Raw genomic sequence first — 20230 nt, forward strand, 5'->3', positions numbered from 1 at the left:
ACCAGTTCCAAAGATTGGATTCTAATTTGATTGACCAATAGCTTCTGAAAGTGAAATGGGAAGGACTGCAGAATATGGTACCAACGAGAGTTTAGAAAAGAAAAACACATAATCTATCGTTCATTCATTGAAGGCTCTCCAATAAAAATATGTTAGATGATACTTCAATAATTAATAGCAAAAAATAACAACCATTGTATTCCAATGCTGTATAACTTATATCCCTGGGACTGCACACTGTGAAGCATTTTGCTCAATAAGATGAGTGGCAGAAAACCACACATGATGCCTGACACTTGGAAGGCTCCTAGCTGGTGTCCTGGCAGACGTGCTAGGTAAAGAAGCCCATCTGGCAGACTTGGAGGAGAACTGAGGTCAGTATTGTAGACCAAGTTGCTGATGTAAAAAAAAGTTACAGGAAGAATTTGAATAGAACAGGGATCTACCAAGAGACTTTAAAGAGATCAGTTGGAGGGTCCAGAATGATAGCACAGCGATAGGGCATTTGCCTTGCATGCAGCAAACACAGGATAGACCCCAATTTGAATCCGATCATGCCATATAGTCCCCGAGCCAGCCCGGAATGATTTTTGAGTGTTCATTCAGGAAAACCCCTGGGCATTGTTGCATGTGGCCCAAAAACAAAACAAAACAAAAAAGAGCAGTTGGTCATAACAGATTAGTTCAAATGAGTCATAGCATGAGAACTAAAAGTGACAAGAAGATTTTTGAGATTTAATGTCATCTCCTGGACTGGAACATTTAATACTCTTATCAATGTGCATTTCAATAATATTTTCATTACTATTAAATAATATTGATTTACTAATTGATATTCACTTTATTAAGATTTAATTACATATTTTATATGTTATTTCATGAGGTTTTTTAAATCATGCATGTGTTTTGTAAATTCAAGTTTTCTTATAACTTTCCATATGTGCTATTTTTCTAGTTTGTATTAATTACCAATATTAACAAATCTGTTATAATAGAGTTTCTGTTATACAATATTCCAACATCATACCCATAACAGAGTCAATATTTTTCCTCTAATCCACAAGTCAAGCTTACCCTCTTGTAAGAATCTCACTCTGTAACACAGAAGGCTAACTCTTAAGGTCTGTCTGGTAGTAATTTCCTTTTCCACATTTGAGAGATTATTCTGTATTTCTGCCTGACCCTCTTACTTCACAAAGACTGCATATGTCTAGTTCCATCCATGTTGCTATAAATAGCATGGTGTCATCTTTTCAATTTTGTTATGTCCCACATATGTGAGAGACCATTCTGTAGTTGGGGCAACTATATTATTGAAGGGAAGAGAAATAGCAAATGCAGGAGACTCTATGGGCCCCTCCTCTTATTTTATAATTCAAGTAAATCTATATAATTTATAGTGATTTTTTCACATGATTCCTTTTGTCATTATATGTATAATTTTTGCATACATAATCCATTTCTAAAATAGTTCCTGGGGCCTAAGAGTTAGTAAGAGAAAGACACTAGTTTTACATATGGCCCATCCAGGACTGGTCCTCTCAACACTACACATGGCATTTGAGAACCCCAAGAACATTCCCTGAGTACAGAACCAGAAGTGAAATTTGAAATATGCTGGGTTTGCAAGCCCCATAATTAAATCCATAAAATAAAATAAAAGTAGTTGTCATCAAATATGACCTTCTGGTAATTAATTTTTTTTTTTGGTTTTTGGGTCACACCCGGCAGCGCTCAGGGGTTGCTCCTGGCCCTATGCTCAGAAATCGCCCCTGGCAGGGTCAAGGGACTATATGGGATGCCGGGATTCAAACCACCATCCTTCTGCATGAAAGACAAACACCTTACCTCCATGCTATCTCTCTGGCCCCATGGTAATTAAAAGTATTTTTATTCAACATTGGTTTGCAATAATGTTTCTCAACCAGGGGCTCTATTTGCATCTTATGTCTATAAATCACTGACTGGCAGAGAATTATACATAATATTGACCATGTAGAATTATTTTACAGAAGCCAGAGCCAGAAGTCAGAGCAGGGAAGTCACTGACTCCACAAGTCAGGGGTTTGCAGCTGCTGGATCCACAGCCCACTGAGTAGCAGCTTCCAGATCCATAGCCCGGAATTTTATTTATTCAACATTTAAGATGATATCAAATACTTACGTTAACTTTCTTTGTTCTAAAGAGTAGTTATTCAGGGTGAAATATAAACCCATTATTCCTAAATTTTTCCATTGAATTTTATAGTACTTTTATTGCATATCCTTGAATAAGAATATCAGAGTGAATAATTATCAGAAAAATGCAGGTACTACATTACTTTTGCCAGAAAATACATGGTCATTTCAATAACTTAAAATTCATATAGTCATTTTATTTGTACCCTGACATTTTCAATCATGAATAATGCTAATTGGATAATTCTATTTATTTTAAGAACTGTTATAAGTATGAGCTAATATGCTATCTTCATAAGGTTCAATTTAGTAATATATAAATTAAATAATTAGATAATCAATCAAATTTTTGATGAGTGAACATATTAAAATGTAAATTTTACATACAATTTAAGTAAAATACTGAAGGTTCCAAAATCAGTGCATATTCTCAACTTTCTAGAATTTCAAAATATTGTATTTTTATAATTATGATTAATCATAATGTAACACTGATAAATCATGGTTTAAAAGCAAAATTGATCAAATATTACAATACAATTAACTTTTTTTGATTTTTGAACCACACCCGGTGATGCTGAGGGATTACTCCTGGCTATGAGCTCAGAAATTGCTCTGGCTTGGGGGACCATATGGGATGCTGGGGATTGAACCGTGGTTTTTCCTAGGTCAGCGTGTGCAAGACAAACACCCTACTGCTTGCGCCTCCGCTCTGGCCTCACGATTAACATCATTATATAGGACAATATAAACATGTTAATTTTCAATCAGAATCTAAACTTTATTTTTAATGAATGATTAAGTTATCCAATTTTCAGATAAATTCATTTTGTGTCCAGTATCTGAGAGGAAAAACCTATTTAGAGATGATGAGGTTAAAAGAGTGTGAGAAGAGAAATATAGGTGACTATGGGACACAAAGTAAGAAATGAACTGACATGAACCTTAGCAGCCAGATCCACAGGTTGGTCTACAATATGTAGAATGGCAGGGCAGACAAGTCAGGTAGGAAGGGCGGCAGAAGCCAGAGACAGAATTCAGAGCAGGGAAGCTACTGACTCCACAAGCCAGGGGTTTGTAGCTGCTGGATCCACAGCCCACTGAGTAGCAGCGTCCAGAACCATAGCTCAGGGAGCAGCTGCTGCTGGGTCCACAGCACAGAAACCCAGTGTAGGATGACTGGCAGGGACTGCAGAACATGGAAGGCTTTGGGCGGTAGCAGGAGGACTGGCAAGGTCTACAGTGGGTGGAGGGTTTTGGGCCATAGCAGGATGATTGGCAGGAGATGGGCACCACACAGGGTGTCTGGCACCTGATGGGCTCACAGATGGTCTCTCCACAGCCAGTGTAAAGAGAGGACCCCAGTGGGCAGGTGCTGGGAGTGCAGACCTCGGTGGTGTAAATCAGGTTACTGGGGTAAGAGGAGCCACAGGAAGTTCCAGAGTAGTGCTTGGCGCTCCCAAAAGAGCTAGAGGAGAAGTTTCTGGAGCAGCAGTTGCTGGACATTTTGTCAGGAGATGAGATCACTTGTGTTAGAGTGAATTGATTCTGAGGTTTAATGCCGTCTCCTGGACTGGAGCCTTTTTATACTCTGAAATGGGTGTGCCATTCATCATATTCACATGAACAACACAAAGAATCCCTTACTTCCCTATGAGAATTATGTAACATTTTATAATCAATGAGGAATGTTTTCTACTGTCTCATTTAAATTCAGGTGAATTTATTAGTTGGCTTCAGCCTAATCTAATGAGGTCTTCACTGTCAAAAATGCTATGACTACTCTGCTAACGCTTAGTAATCTCTCCTGGGAAAATCCCTATTCTCTTTCTTGACCAAGACAATATTTCTCTATGTTTACTTGATTTGCTTTCTTCTATGAACAAGTATTTAAAAAGAGATGTTTTTCTTCCTTTGGTTATATAAATATTTATCATGAATTTTGTTTTTTTCTCTAAATTTGTTTGATCCCTGAAGTTATTTTTTCATGTCTTGCTTACTAGTTTTCTATTTCTTCTCATTTCCATAAGAGGAACAAAAGTTCCTCAGAAGCATTGAGAGATATAAGAGATTTTAGAGATAAAGCAGGGAATTTATTTAGGTACAACACTATAACTGTATTTGTGCACTTATTTAAGGATTCACATGTCAAAATCTTTGGAAACTCTATTTACTTTGAAAGTTCATTTTCTTGGGTCATTCAACTTTGTATTTAAATAGAATTTGACAAAAAGCATGTACATTGCCATGTACCCATCCTGAACATGTACAGTCTATTTTCATGATTACTAATCTTAAAATAACGCTGCTTCATGTCATGAGCTTCACCTACCAGCCCTCATCTCTCTTGTCTCTGAGATACTGTTAAAAATTTCTTTCATTTTTCTTAAAGCCCATAGATGAGTGAAACCATTCTGCGTCTTTCTCTCTCCCTCTAACTTACTTCACTCAGCATAATAGATTCCATGTACATCCATGTATAGGAAAATTTCATGACTTCATCTCTCCTGACGGCTGCATAGTAGCAGCTCATGACATGAAGCTCATCACATAGAGTGATGAGTGCAGTTGGAGAGATGACTATACTGAAAACTATCATAACAATGTGAATGAATGAAGTAGAAAGCCTGTCTCGGTACAGGTGTGTGTGGGGGAACAGGAGGGAGATCTGGGAAATTGGTGGTGGGAATGTTGCACTGGTGAAGGGGGGTGTTCTTTACATGACTGTAATCAAACAACTATAATCATGTTTGTAATCACGGTGTTTAAATAAAGATAATTATAAAAAAAGAAAAAGAAATAAGCCCTGAACACACAGGGGTACGACCAAAAACAAAACCTCAAAGGAAAGACAAATATATATATATAATATATAAATATATATAAATTTATATATACAAATATATATAAATATATATATTTAGCTCTCTTCTTGGTGTTTAATATATAATTACATATAATAAATAGTACATACAAAATAGTAAATCTGGCTCTGGTAAGTTTCTTAGTCTCAATTACAAGAAATCATCAATTAACTTTTATTGGAATAGTACATAATAAACTATATATTTACATTAATTTATCAATTTTGTTATATGTAGTTATTTAAATATATTAATAAATAATTTTAATTTAAATGAAAAAAAATAATGCTGCTTAAAAATAAACTGCATCGTATTTGTTCTATCAATTATCACTACTTCCATTCTTTACAATTCTAGAATTTTTATATTATAGAAGTTATAGAATAGTTTGTAGTTTCTACAAACATTATGCAGTATTCTTTCATAGACTTCTCATGAATCAGTTTGGTATAAACTCTGTTCACCTGGAACTAAAAAAATTACATCCTCCACAGTAATATTTATGTATGACTATGCCAATGAAGGTAGAGTAAAAGAGATAACTCTTGAGTTTTTACCTTTCTTGATGTAATTTAGATGAAGTTGAGTTAACAATATATAGATGCATATGTATTCTCCCTTGGTAATTCTTTTTTTATTTTTGGGCCACATCTGGTGATGCTCAGAGGTTACTCCTGGGTATGTGCTCAGAAATCCTCCTGGCTTGTGGGGGAGGGCATATGAAATGCCGGGGGATTGAAATGTGGCCCATCCTAGGTCAAATGCATGCAAGGTTAACGCCTTACCACTGCACCACTTCTTTGGCCCTTCCCTTGGTCATTTTATGTATTATTTTTTCAGAGATCTTGATCTCAAACACAGCTTTGACTTAGGAGTTGCTCTGGATATCTTTATTTTTAACACAATTACATGCAATTTTCTCAATTATTGCAAAAGGTATTGCTACTGAGAGATATGGTATATATATATGAGATTATTTTTTACTAAACATTTACATATCCTTTTGCAAAAAAAATACTACCATACCAGATTAATGAACTAAAATATTAAAAATTATTCACTAACATCCAGGGCAATTATTTGAGAATGAAGTCAGTTTGTTAGAAGGGTATAAAAATGCAATATATGTCAATTATGTCTAAATATTTAGTGCACAATGTTAATACAATTATTTCTGGTTATAAATATGAACAGAAACACATTAGGATGAACATCAAGGTCTCAAGATAATGATGAAATTAAAATATTGAAATATTAATAACTGATTAAGTTAATACAGAAATATATATGACTTAGGAAATACTAAGGGATATAAAAAGTTGACCAAATATCAGTACAATAACAAATATATAGAACTATCAATGTATTAATAAATAATATAAGAATGTTCCAAAGACATACAATCACCTAATTATTGACAAAGGAGCAAGAAATCCTAAGTGGAGCAGAGAAAGCCTCTTCAACAAATGGTATTGGCAGAACTAGTTAGCCACTTGCAAAAAAGCAAACATAGACCCCCAGTTAACTTCATGTATGAAGGTAAAATCCAAATGAATTAAAGACCTTGATATCAGTCCTGATACCATTACCTATATAGAACAACATGTAGGTAAAACATTCCATGACATTGAGACTAAAGGGATCTTCAAGGAGGAAACTGCTCTTTCCAAACAAGTGGAAGAAGAGATAAACTGATGGGAATACATTAAGCTGAGAAGCTTCTGCACCTCAAGGGAAATAGTGCCCAGGATACAAGAGCCACCACCATGTGGGAGAAACTATTCACCCAATTCCCATAAGATAAGGGCTAATATCCAAAATATACAAGGCACTGACAGAACTTTACAAGAAAAAGACATCTAATCCCATCAAAAAATGAGAAGAAATGGACAGACACTTTGATAAAAAAAAAGAAATACAAAAAGCCAATAGGCACATCAAAAAATGCTCATCACTAATCATCAGGGAGATGAAAATCAAAACAGTGATGAGATACCATCTTATACCACAGAGATTGGCACACATAAGAACAATCAGAGCTGGAGGGGATGTGGAGAGAAAGGAACTCTTCTCCACAGCTGGAGGGAATGCAGTCTAGTCCAACCTTATGGAAAGCGATATGGAGATTCCTCCAAAAACTGGAAATTGAGCTCCCATATGATCCAGCTATACCATTCTTAGCCCTAGGAACAAAAGAATACAATACAAAAATCCCTTCCTAACACCTATATTTATTGCAGTACTATTTACAATAGCAAGACTCTGGAAACAACCAAGATGCCCTTCAACAGATGAATGGTTATAGAAACTGTGGAACATATACACAATAAAATATTATGCAGCTGTCAGGAGAGATGAAGTCATAACATTTCCTATACATGGATGTACATGGAATCTATCATGCTGAGTGAAATAATTCAGAGGGAGAGAGATAGATTCAGAATATTCTCACTCATCTATGGGTTTTAAGAAAAATGAAAGACTTTTTTGCAACAATCCTCAGCGACAAAGAAAGGAGGGCTGGAACTTCCAGCTCACTTTATGAAGCTCACCACAAAGAGTGGTGAGTGCAGCTAGAGAAATAACTACACCGAAAACTATCATAGCCATGTGAATGAATGAGAGAAGTGGAAAGCATGTAGGGTGGGGTGGAGTGGAGGCAGATTTGGGACACTGGTGGTGGGAATGTTGCACTGGTGAATGGGGTGTTCTTTACATGACTGAAACCTAATCACAATCATGTTTGTAATCAAAATGTTTAAAGATATTATTTAAAAAAGGAAAAAAGATAAAACTAAAAAATAATTATAAATGACAAATAAAATTATGTTCTAATTAAAACAGATTATCTGAGGGAGAAACATAATGTTTGATCCCTGGCAACCAGATAATAATACTTCATGCCTCTTCAGGAGTAGTCTCTGTTGAAATAAAACCTCCCAAATAATATTAAATATAATGAAACAGGAATCTAAGAGTACAGTCATTGCCTTTATGTGGCCAACATAAGTTTATCCACTGCATAAATTTTGGTTTCCCAAACTCACCAGAAGTAATTTCTGAGTGCAAAGCCAAGAGTAACAAAGCCTTGACCAGTAGTAGGTATGTACCCCAAATAAAGCAAATAATAAAAAAAATATAAAGGAGTAGGAAAAGATAAAATGTAAATAAACATATCAGGAAATACAAACAAATATGATACTTCCACTTCATTAACCTTAAATTTTGATCATTGATACGGCATTTATTAGACCATAAAGCAAGTAAAAGAACAATTCCGTCATGCTTCCAGGAAAATGCGCTATTGATTTTATTGTTTATTTAAAGGTCATTCTAAAGCTTCCTAATCCTCTAATAAAATCACCACTGCCAGTATGCATCACATTAAATATCACATTAAATGTATAGTAACTCAAATTAAAATTGTATTTCTTCAATCCTAGAAGCCACATTTAAATTGCTGAATAAACTCATGTGGCTAATGGGAATCATATATAGGAAAGTATCAACTATTTTTAGCTGCTCACAATGTTCATATGCAAATATCATTATACATTTTTTGCTTTCTAAAAATGACAGCAATATTAGAGACATAGGCCTTTTACCTTGATTTTGATACTAGTAGAGTATGTATTAACAGAAGAAAATTTTGACTACAGAAAAATATTAATATTTTATATCATGCCATATAAAACTGGATAATTTGTGTATCTATCTATTGAGATAACTATATATATCTATGGTAATTAACAGTTACTTTAGTTAAAATATGGAGATATATAAACATATATATGCATATACATATATTAACTTTATTTCATTTTAACCTAGTTGATATTTAACTTTCAACATATACTATTAGAATTCAATTCCCAAACAGTTTTGTAGTTTTTATGAAAGAAACTTGAGTTTATCTCACTCTTTTGTTTCCATTTTTCTCCCTTTTGTAATTGTTCATTAATTTAACTTTATCATGCCTAAGTATGTACCTTTATTTATATTTATCAAGCATTGGATTTGTATGGGATTTGAATTTATAGAATGACCCTTCTTTTCTACTTGGAACTACACCTCTATTGTGTTTTATTTTTTTTAACTTGCTACAATTTTGATTATAACTATTTGACTTTTTATTGAAAATCCATATATATACATATAAATCTAGTTTTTATTTATTATTAAATTAAGAACATTCCATTTATTTTTTTAAACTGACTTTAAAACATTTTAAGACATTAAAAAAAGGAAATTTATGCTTTAGGTCAAAGTTATTGGAAGTCAATGGGCCTCAGCATCTGTTCATTGTGGCTCATTTTAACAGTTTTACACAGTGGCCATGATTTGCATAGCTATTTCACAGTTGAGTTTACAGGTGTACAATGTTCCAAAATTCTACCACCAGGACAATTTTGCTTCATCAATGGTCCTGAGTTCCCTCCCACCCACAGAAAAACCACTTGGAAGGCACATTTTGAAGCTTGTTTATTATGGTTTGATTTTGTGTCCTTCAGTATTGTAAGTTAGATATATGTACATACACACCAGCTCTACAACTCTTAATGTAACCAAGCCTTGACACCTACCATTTCTCTTCTCCACTTGATGTCTTTCCTTCCCTATCCTTTGTTCATTGATCCCTATTTTAACTTCTCTGATGTCTATTGAGTGTGTGTTTATGTGTGGAGATTCCCAAGTTATTATTGAGTGTACTGCAGACCACTTTCAGCAATATCAAATCAACCAGGCTGCCTGTTCTTTTCTATAGCTCTAGGATGCAGTATTGTTCAGGCTTTGCAATGTTGCAGACTATTTCTCTGGGGACTAAGGAACAACATTCAAAAATTCTCAGAGCCATATGATGTTGGGTATAGGAGAATGCTTGTGTTCACCAAAGGCATGAGACCTATTGCCTGTACTGCATCCCCAGCCTTCTATTAGACATTTCATAGTCTATTTTCACTGCTCTTTGAGTTGGAATAATCTCTTAAAGCACAATATCCAATTGTTTCTAAGACTACATGTACATTAAATATATAATTATTTTAATTAAAATTATTAATTGTATATTTATTTGTTAATAATAACAAGAAGATTATAGTCCTCTACAAATTTTACTCACCTACTCTTTTTCTTAACAATAGCAATGAAAGTCAATTAATACTTATTTCTAATATTTTATTTTCATGTATCTTAATCCTCTATCTAGTATATAAAATATATATACAATATATTTTATTTATTTTTTAGAATATAATTTAAATGTTATTTTTAAAATGTAATAATTTTTCATGGGTATATAACTATTGGATTTACATTGTATCTACATATATACATCTGTAATTGTTTATTATGATTATAACTTATAAACTTATAACTTATATGATTATAACTTATAAAATTATAACTTGGGGCCAGAGAGATAGCATGAATGTAAGGCATTTGCCTTGCATGCAGAAGGTCAGAAGGTGGGTGGTTCAAATCCCAGCACCCCATACGATCCCCCAAACCTGTTAGGAGCAATTTCTGAGCATAGAGCCAGGAGTAACCCCTGAGCACTGCCGGGTAGGACCCAAAAACCAAAAAAATCGAAATAAAATAAAAAATTATAACTCAACTTATAGTAAAACAGAAAAATATCTATTTGTATTAACATTTCTACTTATATTACCTAGATAATTAAATTGGCAAAGCTCATTTGTATGACATGTAAACACAATCTTTTATAAATTCTTTTAAACAAAACCACAATTAATAAGGGTCTTATATATATTATGGTTCACTATACCACTTAAGGGATGTTCAGGATTATTTGATACTTTGGTGAAAATATTTGGAGAGTTCTAAATTAGAACTTTGGGCTACATCTGACTTTTTGGACTACTTTGTGCTTAGCAATATCCCAGTATGCTGGATAATACAAGCCCTGAATTGTTTCAAATTTCTTTACTTTCCAAATTCGTAGTTTATTTTCTGGTGAAAATTAGTTATTTGTGACTTATTTGAACATTAACTATCAAAAAAGCATGGAACTTTACAATATAAAGTTTGATTACAAATTATTGATCACACAATTTGGGGTTTACTTGGGAGTCACATCTGGTGATGCTAAAGAGATACTCCTGACGTTGCACTCAAGAATTATATAAGGTGCTGAGGACTATATGAGATGCTGGGACACAAACTTATCACATACAAAGCAAGTGTCAGCCCCTTAATCACAGAATTTTGGTGAATAAAATACAAACATATTGAACTTCTAAAGCAGAAATTTAAATTTATTTTTAAGCAAAGACAAGATACCTAACTTCAAATATTTGGGTTACAGAAAGTTGCATGATGATAATGAAGAAAGATTTTAAAGATAATGATGTTAATAAAGAGTAATTACAGAAACATTCATAAAAATGGGAAACAAGGTCAAAGTGTAACAAGGTGATCCTTAGCAGCCAGATCTACAGGTTGGTCTACAATATGAAGAATGGCAGGGCAGACAAGTCAGGTAGGAAGGGCGGCAGAAGACAGATCCAGAGGTCAGAGTAGGGAAGCCACTGTCCCCAAAAGCCAGGGGTTTGCAGCTGCTGGATCCACAGCCCACTGAGTAGCAGCTTCCAGAACCATAGCCCAGGGAGCATCTGCTGCTGGGTCCACAGCACAGAAACCCAGTGTAGGATGACTGGCAGGGACTGCAGAACATGGAAGGCCTTGGGCGGTAGCAGGAGGACTGGCAAGGTCTGCAGTAGTTAGAGGGTCTTGGGTTATAGCAGGATGATTGGCAGGAGATGGGCACCACACAGGGTGTCTGGCACCTGATGGGCTCACAGATGGTCTCCCCACAGCCAGTGTAGAGAGAGGATCCCTGGCAGGTACTGGGAGCGCAGACCTCAGTGGTGTAAACCAGGTTACTGGGGTAAGAGGAGCCACAGGAAGTTCCAGAGTAGCGCAGGGCGCTCCCAAAAGAGCTGGAGGAGAAGTTTCTGGAGCAGCAGTTGCTGGACATTTTGTCAGGAGATGAGATCAGTTGAGATTTAGAGTGAATTGATTCTGAGGTTTGATGTCACCTCCTGGAACTCAGGTCTTTTATTCTCTCAAAGTGGGAGTGACTTAATTTACAATCATATTGCCAACACTGGAATCACTCATTCTCATGTTTGTAACTCAATCATGTTTTTAATTGCAATATATTAATCCTTAGCATCATTCATTTGTAACTAAAAATTCATCATGTTATTTTAACTCTAAGTCAATGACTCCAACAATGTTAGAAATACTATGACTCTATGTCTTTAATGTCATATTTTTACTAGTGGAACAAATGACTATTATTCCTAGGCCAAGAGTCATTGAGTAATTTCCTTTGTGGAGGTTGGTTGAAGCTAAGTGCACTCATTAAATAAATGTAAGTTCTACTTTTCTTCTGTCAGTTCTATAGAAAGATATATTAATCAAATTGTTTCTGTTAAAAATTACTTTCTTCACTAATTATTTTCCTATATTAATATATTATGTTATTTGAAAATTCCTAAAAGAAAAATTGAATTACAGTAACTGAGTACACAGTAGGTCATATAATGTATGTTTAGATAGATGCTTTTCACATTAACTAGTTGTGAAAATGTCCGTTCATATCCCTTTTTATGTTGTTTTTTTGTCATCTAAACTATAGTATAACAAATATTTATTTAAACTTTATTGTGTAATTCTTTAGTACTATAATGTCTTTTAATTTTTCTTATTTTTTCCATTTCTTCCAGGATCTCATGATTCATATAATGCAGTTTCTCAAAGTAATCTCTGATAACCCTTTGTATCTCTATATTATTTGTTGTATCTCTATATTATTTTTATGATTAATCTTTATTTAAACACCTTGATTAAAATATAATTATAGTTGGGTTTCAGTCATGTAAAGATAACCCCCTTTACCAATGTGACATTCACATCACCAATATCCCAAATTTCCTTCTCACCACCCCACCCTGTCTGTACTATAGATGGGCTTTCTACATCCTTCACTCAATGACATTGTTATGATAGTTCTCCATGTATTTATTTCTCTAACTGCACTCATCACTCTTTGTGGTGAGCTTCATGCCATGAGCTGGTCTTTCCATACCTACTCTCTTTTGTCTCTGAGAATTATTGCAGAAATGTATTTTATTTTTCTTAAAACACATAGATGAGTGAGACTATTCTGCATCTCTCTCCCTCTGAATTATTTTATTCAACATAATTGATTCCATGTACATATATGTATAGGAACATTTTGTAATTTTATCTCTCCTGATTGATGCTTAATATTCCATTGTGAATATGTACCAGAGTTTCTTTAGCCATTCATCTGGTGAAGGCATCTTGCTTGTTTCCAGAGTCTGGCTATTGTAAATAGCTCTGCAATAAAGAGGTATGAGGAAGTATTTTTGTATTGTATTTTTGTGTTCCTAGGGTATATCCCTAGGAGCGGTAAAGCTGGATCATATGGGAGCTCAATTTCCAGTTCTTAGAGGAATCTCCATATGGCTTTCCATAAAGGTTGGACTACATGGCATTCCCACCAGCAGTGAATAAGAGTTCCATTCTCTCTACATCCCGCCTTCACTGCTTGTTCTTATTCTTTATGATGTGCGACAATCTCTGTGGTGTGAGATGATACCTCATAGTTGTTTTGATTTGAATCTCCCAATGATTAGTTATGTAGAGCATTTTTGATGTGCCTTTTGGCCATTTGTATTTCTTCTTTGGCAACGTGTTCATTTTTTCTCCCCATTTTTGGATGGGATTAGATGTGTTTTTCTTGTAAAGTTCCTTCAGTGACTTGTATATTTTGGATATTAGCCCTTATCTGATGGGTATAGGGTGAATAGTTTCACCCGCTCTGTGGATGGCTCTTGTATCTTGTTCACTATTTCCTTTGAAGTGCAGAAGCTTCTTAATATATTAATTAAGAATTAATAAATTAATATATAATTAAGAAGCAGCTTAATATATTGACAGCTGTTTATCTCTGTTTTCACTTGTTTGGAGAGTGCTGTTTCCTCCATAAAGATGTCTTTAGTCTCAATGTCATGGACTGTTTTACCTACCTGTTGTCCTATATACCTTATAGGACTGGAGACACAAGCTAAAAGGCGTCTGCCTTGTGCGTGCTAGCCTAGGATGGACCACGATTAGAACTCTCAGCGTCCCCTGTTGTCTTGCAAGCCAGGAGAGATTTCTTAGCGTACAGCAAGGGGTAACCCCTGGGCATCACCAGCTGTGGCCCAAAAACAAAAACAAACAAAAAAATGAGACATTTTCATATATTTAGCCATTTCTTCTTTGAAAAGTGTCAGTTCATCATCTTTTCTTATTTTTGATGCAGATGTTGTGCTGTTTATTATTGAGAAATGTAAGCACTTTAGATATTATTAAAATCTGGTATTTTATGTGTGACTACAAATATTTCTTCTAGTCAGAGAGATTATTCTTTAAGGACAATTTATTGTTCTATAAAGAAAAATTCTTCATTTTTTTTAGTGTAGTATTTTTTAATTGCAGTTACAAAGTTGTTAATGAGTGAGTTGCAGTCATACATTGTACAATGTAAAATGCCCTTCACCATTGTATATGTCCTGCCACCAATGTCCCCAGTTTTCCTTCTGCCCTGGCATACCCTTGTGTTCCTTAATTTATATACTGTGATTACTAAGTTGTTCATGATTGACTTCATTCTTACTATGTACACCACCATTCAACCATGAAAATTTCCTTCCACCTATTTACTCAGTTTCCCACCAAACCTCCCTCTGTGCTTCTCTGGAGCCAGCATTTTACACCCAATCACAAACACATGTCTTTTCTCTTTTGAGACACTGTTTTACACTAGTGTTAATCATGGGGTACCTTGCATATTACTTTATTTCTGTTTAACAAAAAGTTATTGTCCAGAATGATCAGTTCAAATAGTGGTCCCTTCTCTGTCCTAATTGCAGTACTGCACTATGAAATATTATGCAGCTCTTAGGGAAAATTAAGTCATAAAATTTTCTCATACATGTGGCACACAATTTTCTTTTCTGTCTCTGGTCTCAGTCTGTCTCTTTTTCTCCCCATTTTGCCATTTTAGGCACTGTAGTTTGCACTATTATTAGTAAAGGTGTAGAAACACATCACTTTATTTTCTTTTTGGTCTCAGTTCTTTACCAGTGATTAGTTTCCATTATTATTGCCATAGTAGACACTTCAATACCCTTACTGCACTCACTGCTCTTGTGGCAAGCTTCCTACCATGGATGGGTCTTCCTAGACCTTGTCTCTATTTTCTATTATCACAATACTATATTATTTTTTTATATCCCACAAACGATTGAGACTATTCTATGTCTATCTCTTTCCTTCTGACTCATTTCACTCAGATAATACTCTCTAGATAGACCCATATATGCAATAGCTTTTGAATTTTTAACTTCTCACATCTGTATATTCTTGCTTTATAATTCTTTGTCAGGTGTTCAGAATTGTAGAGGGATCAGTCTATATTTTCCATAGTATATTTAATATATGAAGGTCTAATATTGATGTTTTCAAGAAGTCTTTGATGTATTTTGAATTAATCTTTGTGTATAATGTTAGATAGCAATTTGGTGTTATATATGTATATTTATGTATATATGTATATATAGAGAGAGAGCATAAAGTTGTCTTTTCCAGAGCCATATATTGAAGAGAAATTTCTTTTTTAAATATTTTATTTAATTAAAAAAACCTTGGTTTACAAAGAAATACATAGTTAAATTTTAGGAATATAATGTTTCAATACCAATATCACCATCAGTGTTACCTCCAATAACCAGAGCTCCCATACTACATCATCCCTACACCTCAAAGAGCCTCCCCACACCCTGCCTGCCACCTTGTAAAACATATTCAAGTTTCATCTTAGGACTCATGTTTTCAGTATTGTTGAGTCTACATCCAGTACTTTGGATCTAGAGCTATGCTTCTCTACCACTAATTGAAGAGATTTTCCTTACTCCACTTCTCTCTCTTATAGGCTTCATTATAGATTAATGCAATTTTCATATTTTAGATTTACCTCTGGTTTCTCAGTCAAATCTGAGAGATTTATTTCCAGTATTGTAAAATTTTAATTAATATAGTTTTACAAAGAAGCTGGAAGAAGTTTCATTTCTAATTTTTAAACAGTACTTGAAATGGTAATAAACACTGTATTTCTCTTGATTCCTTCCTAGAATGCCATGTACATTTTGACTAGTCTTTTCAACTAAAGGAAACCCTTCATTTTTCTCCGTGATTCATTTTTGTCTAGTTACACTGCAAGAAAAATACATCTAAAATATTATGTATGTTACATTGCAAAGAATTTTAAAATACATTGGGGGAAATATAAATTTTACAATGGTGAAAATTATATGTAATTGCATGTTTTATATAAAATTATTTGTAAAAGTGATGTCCATATATTACCTGACAGGAGCTCTTCTAGAAAAGAATGATCTCTGGACAAATTTTAAATATAAGTAAAAAATAAGCAATGTATCTATAAAATATTATGAACTGGATTGATGACAAATCCAATTTAATTTGAATTAAAAGTTTAGGAAAACAGTTACTAATTTTCTCCTCTATATTCAATAATACAATTGTGGGACTGGAGCAAGATATAGTGGGTAGGAAATTTGCCTCATACAAAGTTGGCCAGGGTTTAATTCCCAGTATTGTAAATACTTCCACAAGACAGCCAGGAATGATTCTGAGTACAGAGTCAGGAGTAAGCCCTGAGCATCACATTACCACCATTGGGTGTGACACAAAAACAAAACAAAATGAGAATAATATTAAATTTATTATGTAAATATTCTAGAAAAGGGTAACTATATTTGATTCTCATTCCCCTAAGGATCCCTTAAGGCATGATGTTTATCTCCCTTCTGTCACATGATACAATATTTTCTCATAACCAACCTATAAAAAATCTTATATACAACATATCAGCTCATTTTAACAGATTATAATTGTAAATTTTAGTAAAAATCTGTGTTGTATAATTTGGAGGATAAAATCTAGGATCAAAAGGATGGAAATGTTCATTATACACATATATTATAGTTACACTACACAGTATAGACACATCTTTTGTTTCCGTTTTAGAATTAAACTTCATGATGCTCAGGATCGGTTCCTGGCTCTCAGTTGCAGGACTACTCCTAGAAAGAAACATAGGACCAAACTTTGTTCAAGGATCAAACCTGAATCAGGGCAAGGAAAAATTTCTTGTATTATTCTATTTTATGATTCAGAGTATATTTATTTAATACACTATTGTTTGGCTGGACATTTGTATATAAAAAATATAAAAATTGTATTACAGTCTAGTATTCCATAAATATTTTATTTTAAACAACTGTATTTATTAGAATTATATATTGATACCTATCATATAAGCCTATTAGAGACATATATCACCATTATAATTCATTAATAACAACATTGTCCCATTTTTCCAATATCTAAGTTGCAAGTAACACGTAGAGTAACATTGAAAAATTAGAGAAAAACAAAGTTTTAGAAAAAAAAAGACCACATTGATGACCAAAGTGTCTTTTGAGAAGAAGAAAAAATAATGTAGCTAATGCATTGGTCTGCCATTAGTATCAACCAATAACCTCAATCAGACAACATTTGACCAGGGTTTAGTGATCCTTGGCCAAAAAATAGTATACAAAATATCCACTTGGCCAAGAAATAGTATACAGAATTTCCAATCAGCAAATATATAGCATATGGCATCAATTGCATAGAGTCATAGGATTTCTAACATTGTGGAGTAATTAGCTTAGTGGTTAAAGAACATAATGAATATACCTATGAAAAACAATGATGCTGAGGTCTAATTTATTGCAATTAAATTTTATTGAGTTACACGGATGCAAAAAAGAAGTTCCTACTGCTGGTAATGTGATTACCACAAAGAAAGTCACACCCACTTTTGAGAGTATAAAAAGTCTCCAGTCCAGGAGATGGCATTAAACCTCAAAATCAATTCACTCTATCTCAATTGTTTTCATCTCCTGACAAGATGTCCAGCAACTGCTGTTCCAGAAACTTCTCCTCCAGCTCTCTTGGGAGTGCCCTCTGCTACTCTGGAACTTCCTGTGGCTCCTCTTACCCCAGTAACCTGGTCTACACCACCGAAGTCTGCTCTCCCAGCACCTGCCAACTGGGATCCTCTCTCTACACAGACTATGGGGAGACCATCTGTGAGCCCATCAGGTGCCAGACACCCTGTGTGGTGCCCATCACCTGCCAATCATCTTGCTATGGCCCAAAACCCTCCACCCACTGCAGACCTTGCCAGTCCTCCTGCTACCGCCCCAGGCCTTCCATGTTCTGCAGTCCCTGCCAGTCATCCTACTCTGGGTCTCTAGGCTGTGGACCCAGTAGCAGATGCTCCATGGGCTATGGTTCTGGAAGCTGCTACTCAGTGGGCTATGAATCCAGCAGCTGCAAACCCGTGGCTTGTGGAGTCAGTGGCTTCCCTACTCTGAATTCTGTCTCTGGCTTTTGCCGCCCTTCCTACCTGACATCTGTGCCCTGCCAGTCTTCATGTTATAGACCACCCTGTGGATCTGGCTGCTAAGGATCATCTCAGTTCATTTCTTTCTTTGTGTCTCACTGTCACCAATGCTTCTCTTATGCTGAGTTAATCTCATCTTCTTTAGATAAGTTTTCCCTCTTGTTCTACTATTCTCTTACTCTCAGCTGTCTATAACCTTAAATACTGGACACTGACTAAATTTATCTGAAAGTTGTGCAACTGATATATAATGAACAATAAAGTGACATTCTACCTCAAACTGGTAATTCACTGTTTTTATTCCTTCAAATTTTTTACAATTTTTAACTTATAAATTTATGTTTATATAAAGTCTAATATTGCAATTTTTGAAACCTGCTATTACTCAATTAATAAATAAAATTTTTTGTGTCACATACGGTAACATTCAGGGATTACTTCTGACTATGCGATCAGAAATTGCTCCTGGCTAGGAGAACCATATGGGATGCGGAGGATTGAACCAGGTTCGTCCTGGATATGCCAGGTGCTAGGCAAATGCCCTACTGCTGTGCTATATAGTTTGGCCCCTATTTTTATATTTTAAATAGTATGTATATCAGTCTTTAAATGATTAATCATATTTATAATTTTATATATACCCATAAATTGATGATCTAGGGCTCATCCCTATATAATGTTAATGTAATCAGGCAGTGTATTGATTTGGAATTAAAACCATATTCATTGCAGCACTATTTACCATAGCAAGACTCTGGAAATAGCCAAGATACCCTTTAACAGATGAATGGCTAAAGAAACTGTGGTACAAATACACAATGGAATATTATGCAGCTGTCAGGAGAGATGAAGTCATGAAATTTTCCTATACATGGATGTACATGGAATCTATTATGCTGAGTGAAATAAGACAGACAGAGAGAGAGAGAGAGAGAGAGAGAGAGAGAGAGAGAGAGAGAAAGATGCAGAATGGTCTCACTCATCTATGGGTTTTAAGAAAAATGAAAGACATTTTTGCAATAATAAATTTCAGGCACAAAAGAGAAAAAAGCTGGAAGTTACAGCTCACCTTATGAAGCTCACCACAAACAGGGATGAATTTAGTTAGAGAAATAACTACATTTTGAACTATTCTAATAATGAGAATATAGGAGGGAAATAGAAAGCCTGTCTAGAGTACAGTCGGGGGTTGGGTTGGGAGGAGGGAGATTTGGGACATTGGTGATCTGAATGTTGCACTGGTGTTGGGTGGTGTTCTTTACATGACTGAAACCCAAATACAATCATGTATGTAATAAAGTTGGTTAAATAAAAAAAAGAAACAAAACATATTGAAAAAAAAAAAACATCGTTTATGCTTCACAATGGGTGATAATCAGCAATCCTAGAAACATTTATTAGAAATTTCTAATCTTCTCGAAAGGAGTGATGGAGCAGTAGTAGGGCGTTTGCCTTGCACGTGACTGACCCAGAAAGGATTGCAGTTTGATCACCTGCCTTTCAATATGGTTCCCAGAGCCAGGAGTGACTTTCGAGTGCAAAGTCAGGAATAACCCCTTTTCATCACCAGGTGTGGCCTCCCAAAAACAAACCAAAACATAACAAAACAATAAAA

The 20230-nt window shown here is 34.7% G+C and overlaps 3 protein-coding genes across 3 annotated transcripts; 1 reads left to right on the forward strand and 2 right to left on the reverse strand.

Annotated features, from left to right (window-relative positions):
* Positions 1-3123: 3123 nt before the first annotated feature.
* On the reverse strand, positions 3124-3696 carry LOC126025810 (keratin-associated protein 13-1-like). The gene has a single exon (XM_049785574.1). It carries the CDS (start codon positions 3682-3684, stop codon positions 3124-3126), a length of 561 nt encoding a protein of 186 aa, XP_049641531.1. The 5' UTR covers positions 3685-3696.
* A 7785-nt stretch (positions 3697-11481) lies between these two features.
* On the reverse strand, positions 11482-12039 carry LOC126025811 (keratin-associated protein 13-1-like). Its single transcript, XM_049785575.1, has 2 exons — positions 11849-12039; positions 11482-11773 (listed from the first exon to the last, which is right to left on the reverse strand). The coding sequence occupies exons 1-2, from the start codon at positions 12037-12039 to the stop codon at positions 11482-11484; spliced, it is 483 nt and encodes a 160-aa protein (XP_049641532.1).
* A 6057-nt stretch (positions 12040-18096) lies between these two features.
* LOC126025812 (keratin-associated protein 13-1-like) lies at positions 18097-18678 on the forward strand. Its single transcript, XM_049785576.1, has one exon. It carries the CDS (start codon positions 18118-18120, stop codon positions 18676-18678), a length of 561 nt encoding a protein of 186 aa, XP_049641533.1. The 5' UTR covers positions 18097-18117.
* The last annotated feature ends 1552 nt before the right edge of the window (positions 18679-20230 follow it).

Source organism: Suncus etruscus, chromosome 13 (assembly GCF_024139225.1).
Source record: "Suncus etruscus isolate mSunEtr1 chromosome 13, mSunEtr1.pri.cur, whole genome shotgun sequence".
NCBI lineage: Eukaryota > Metazoa > Chordata > Mammalia > Eulipotyphla > Soricidae > Suncus > Suncus etruscus.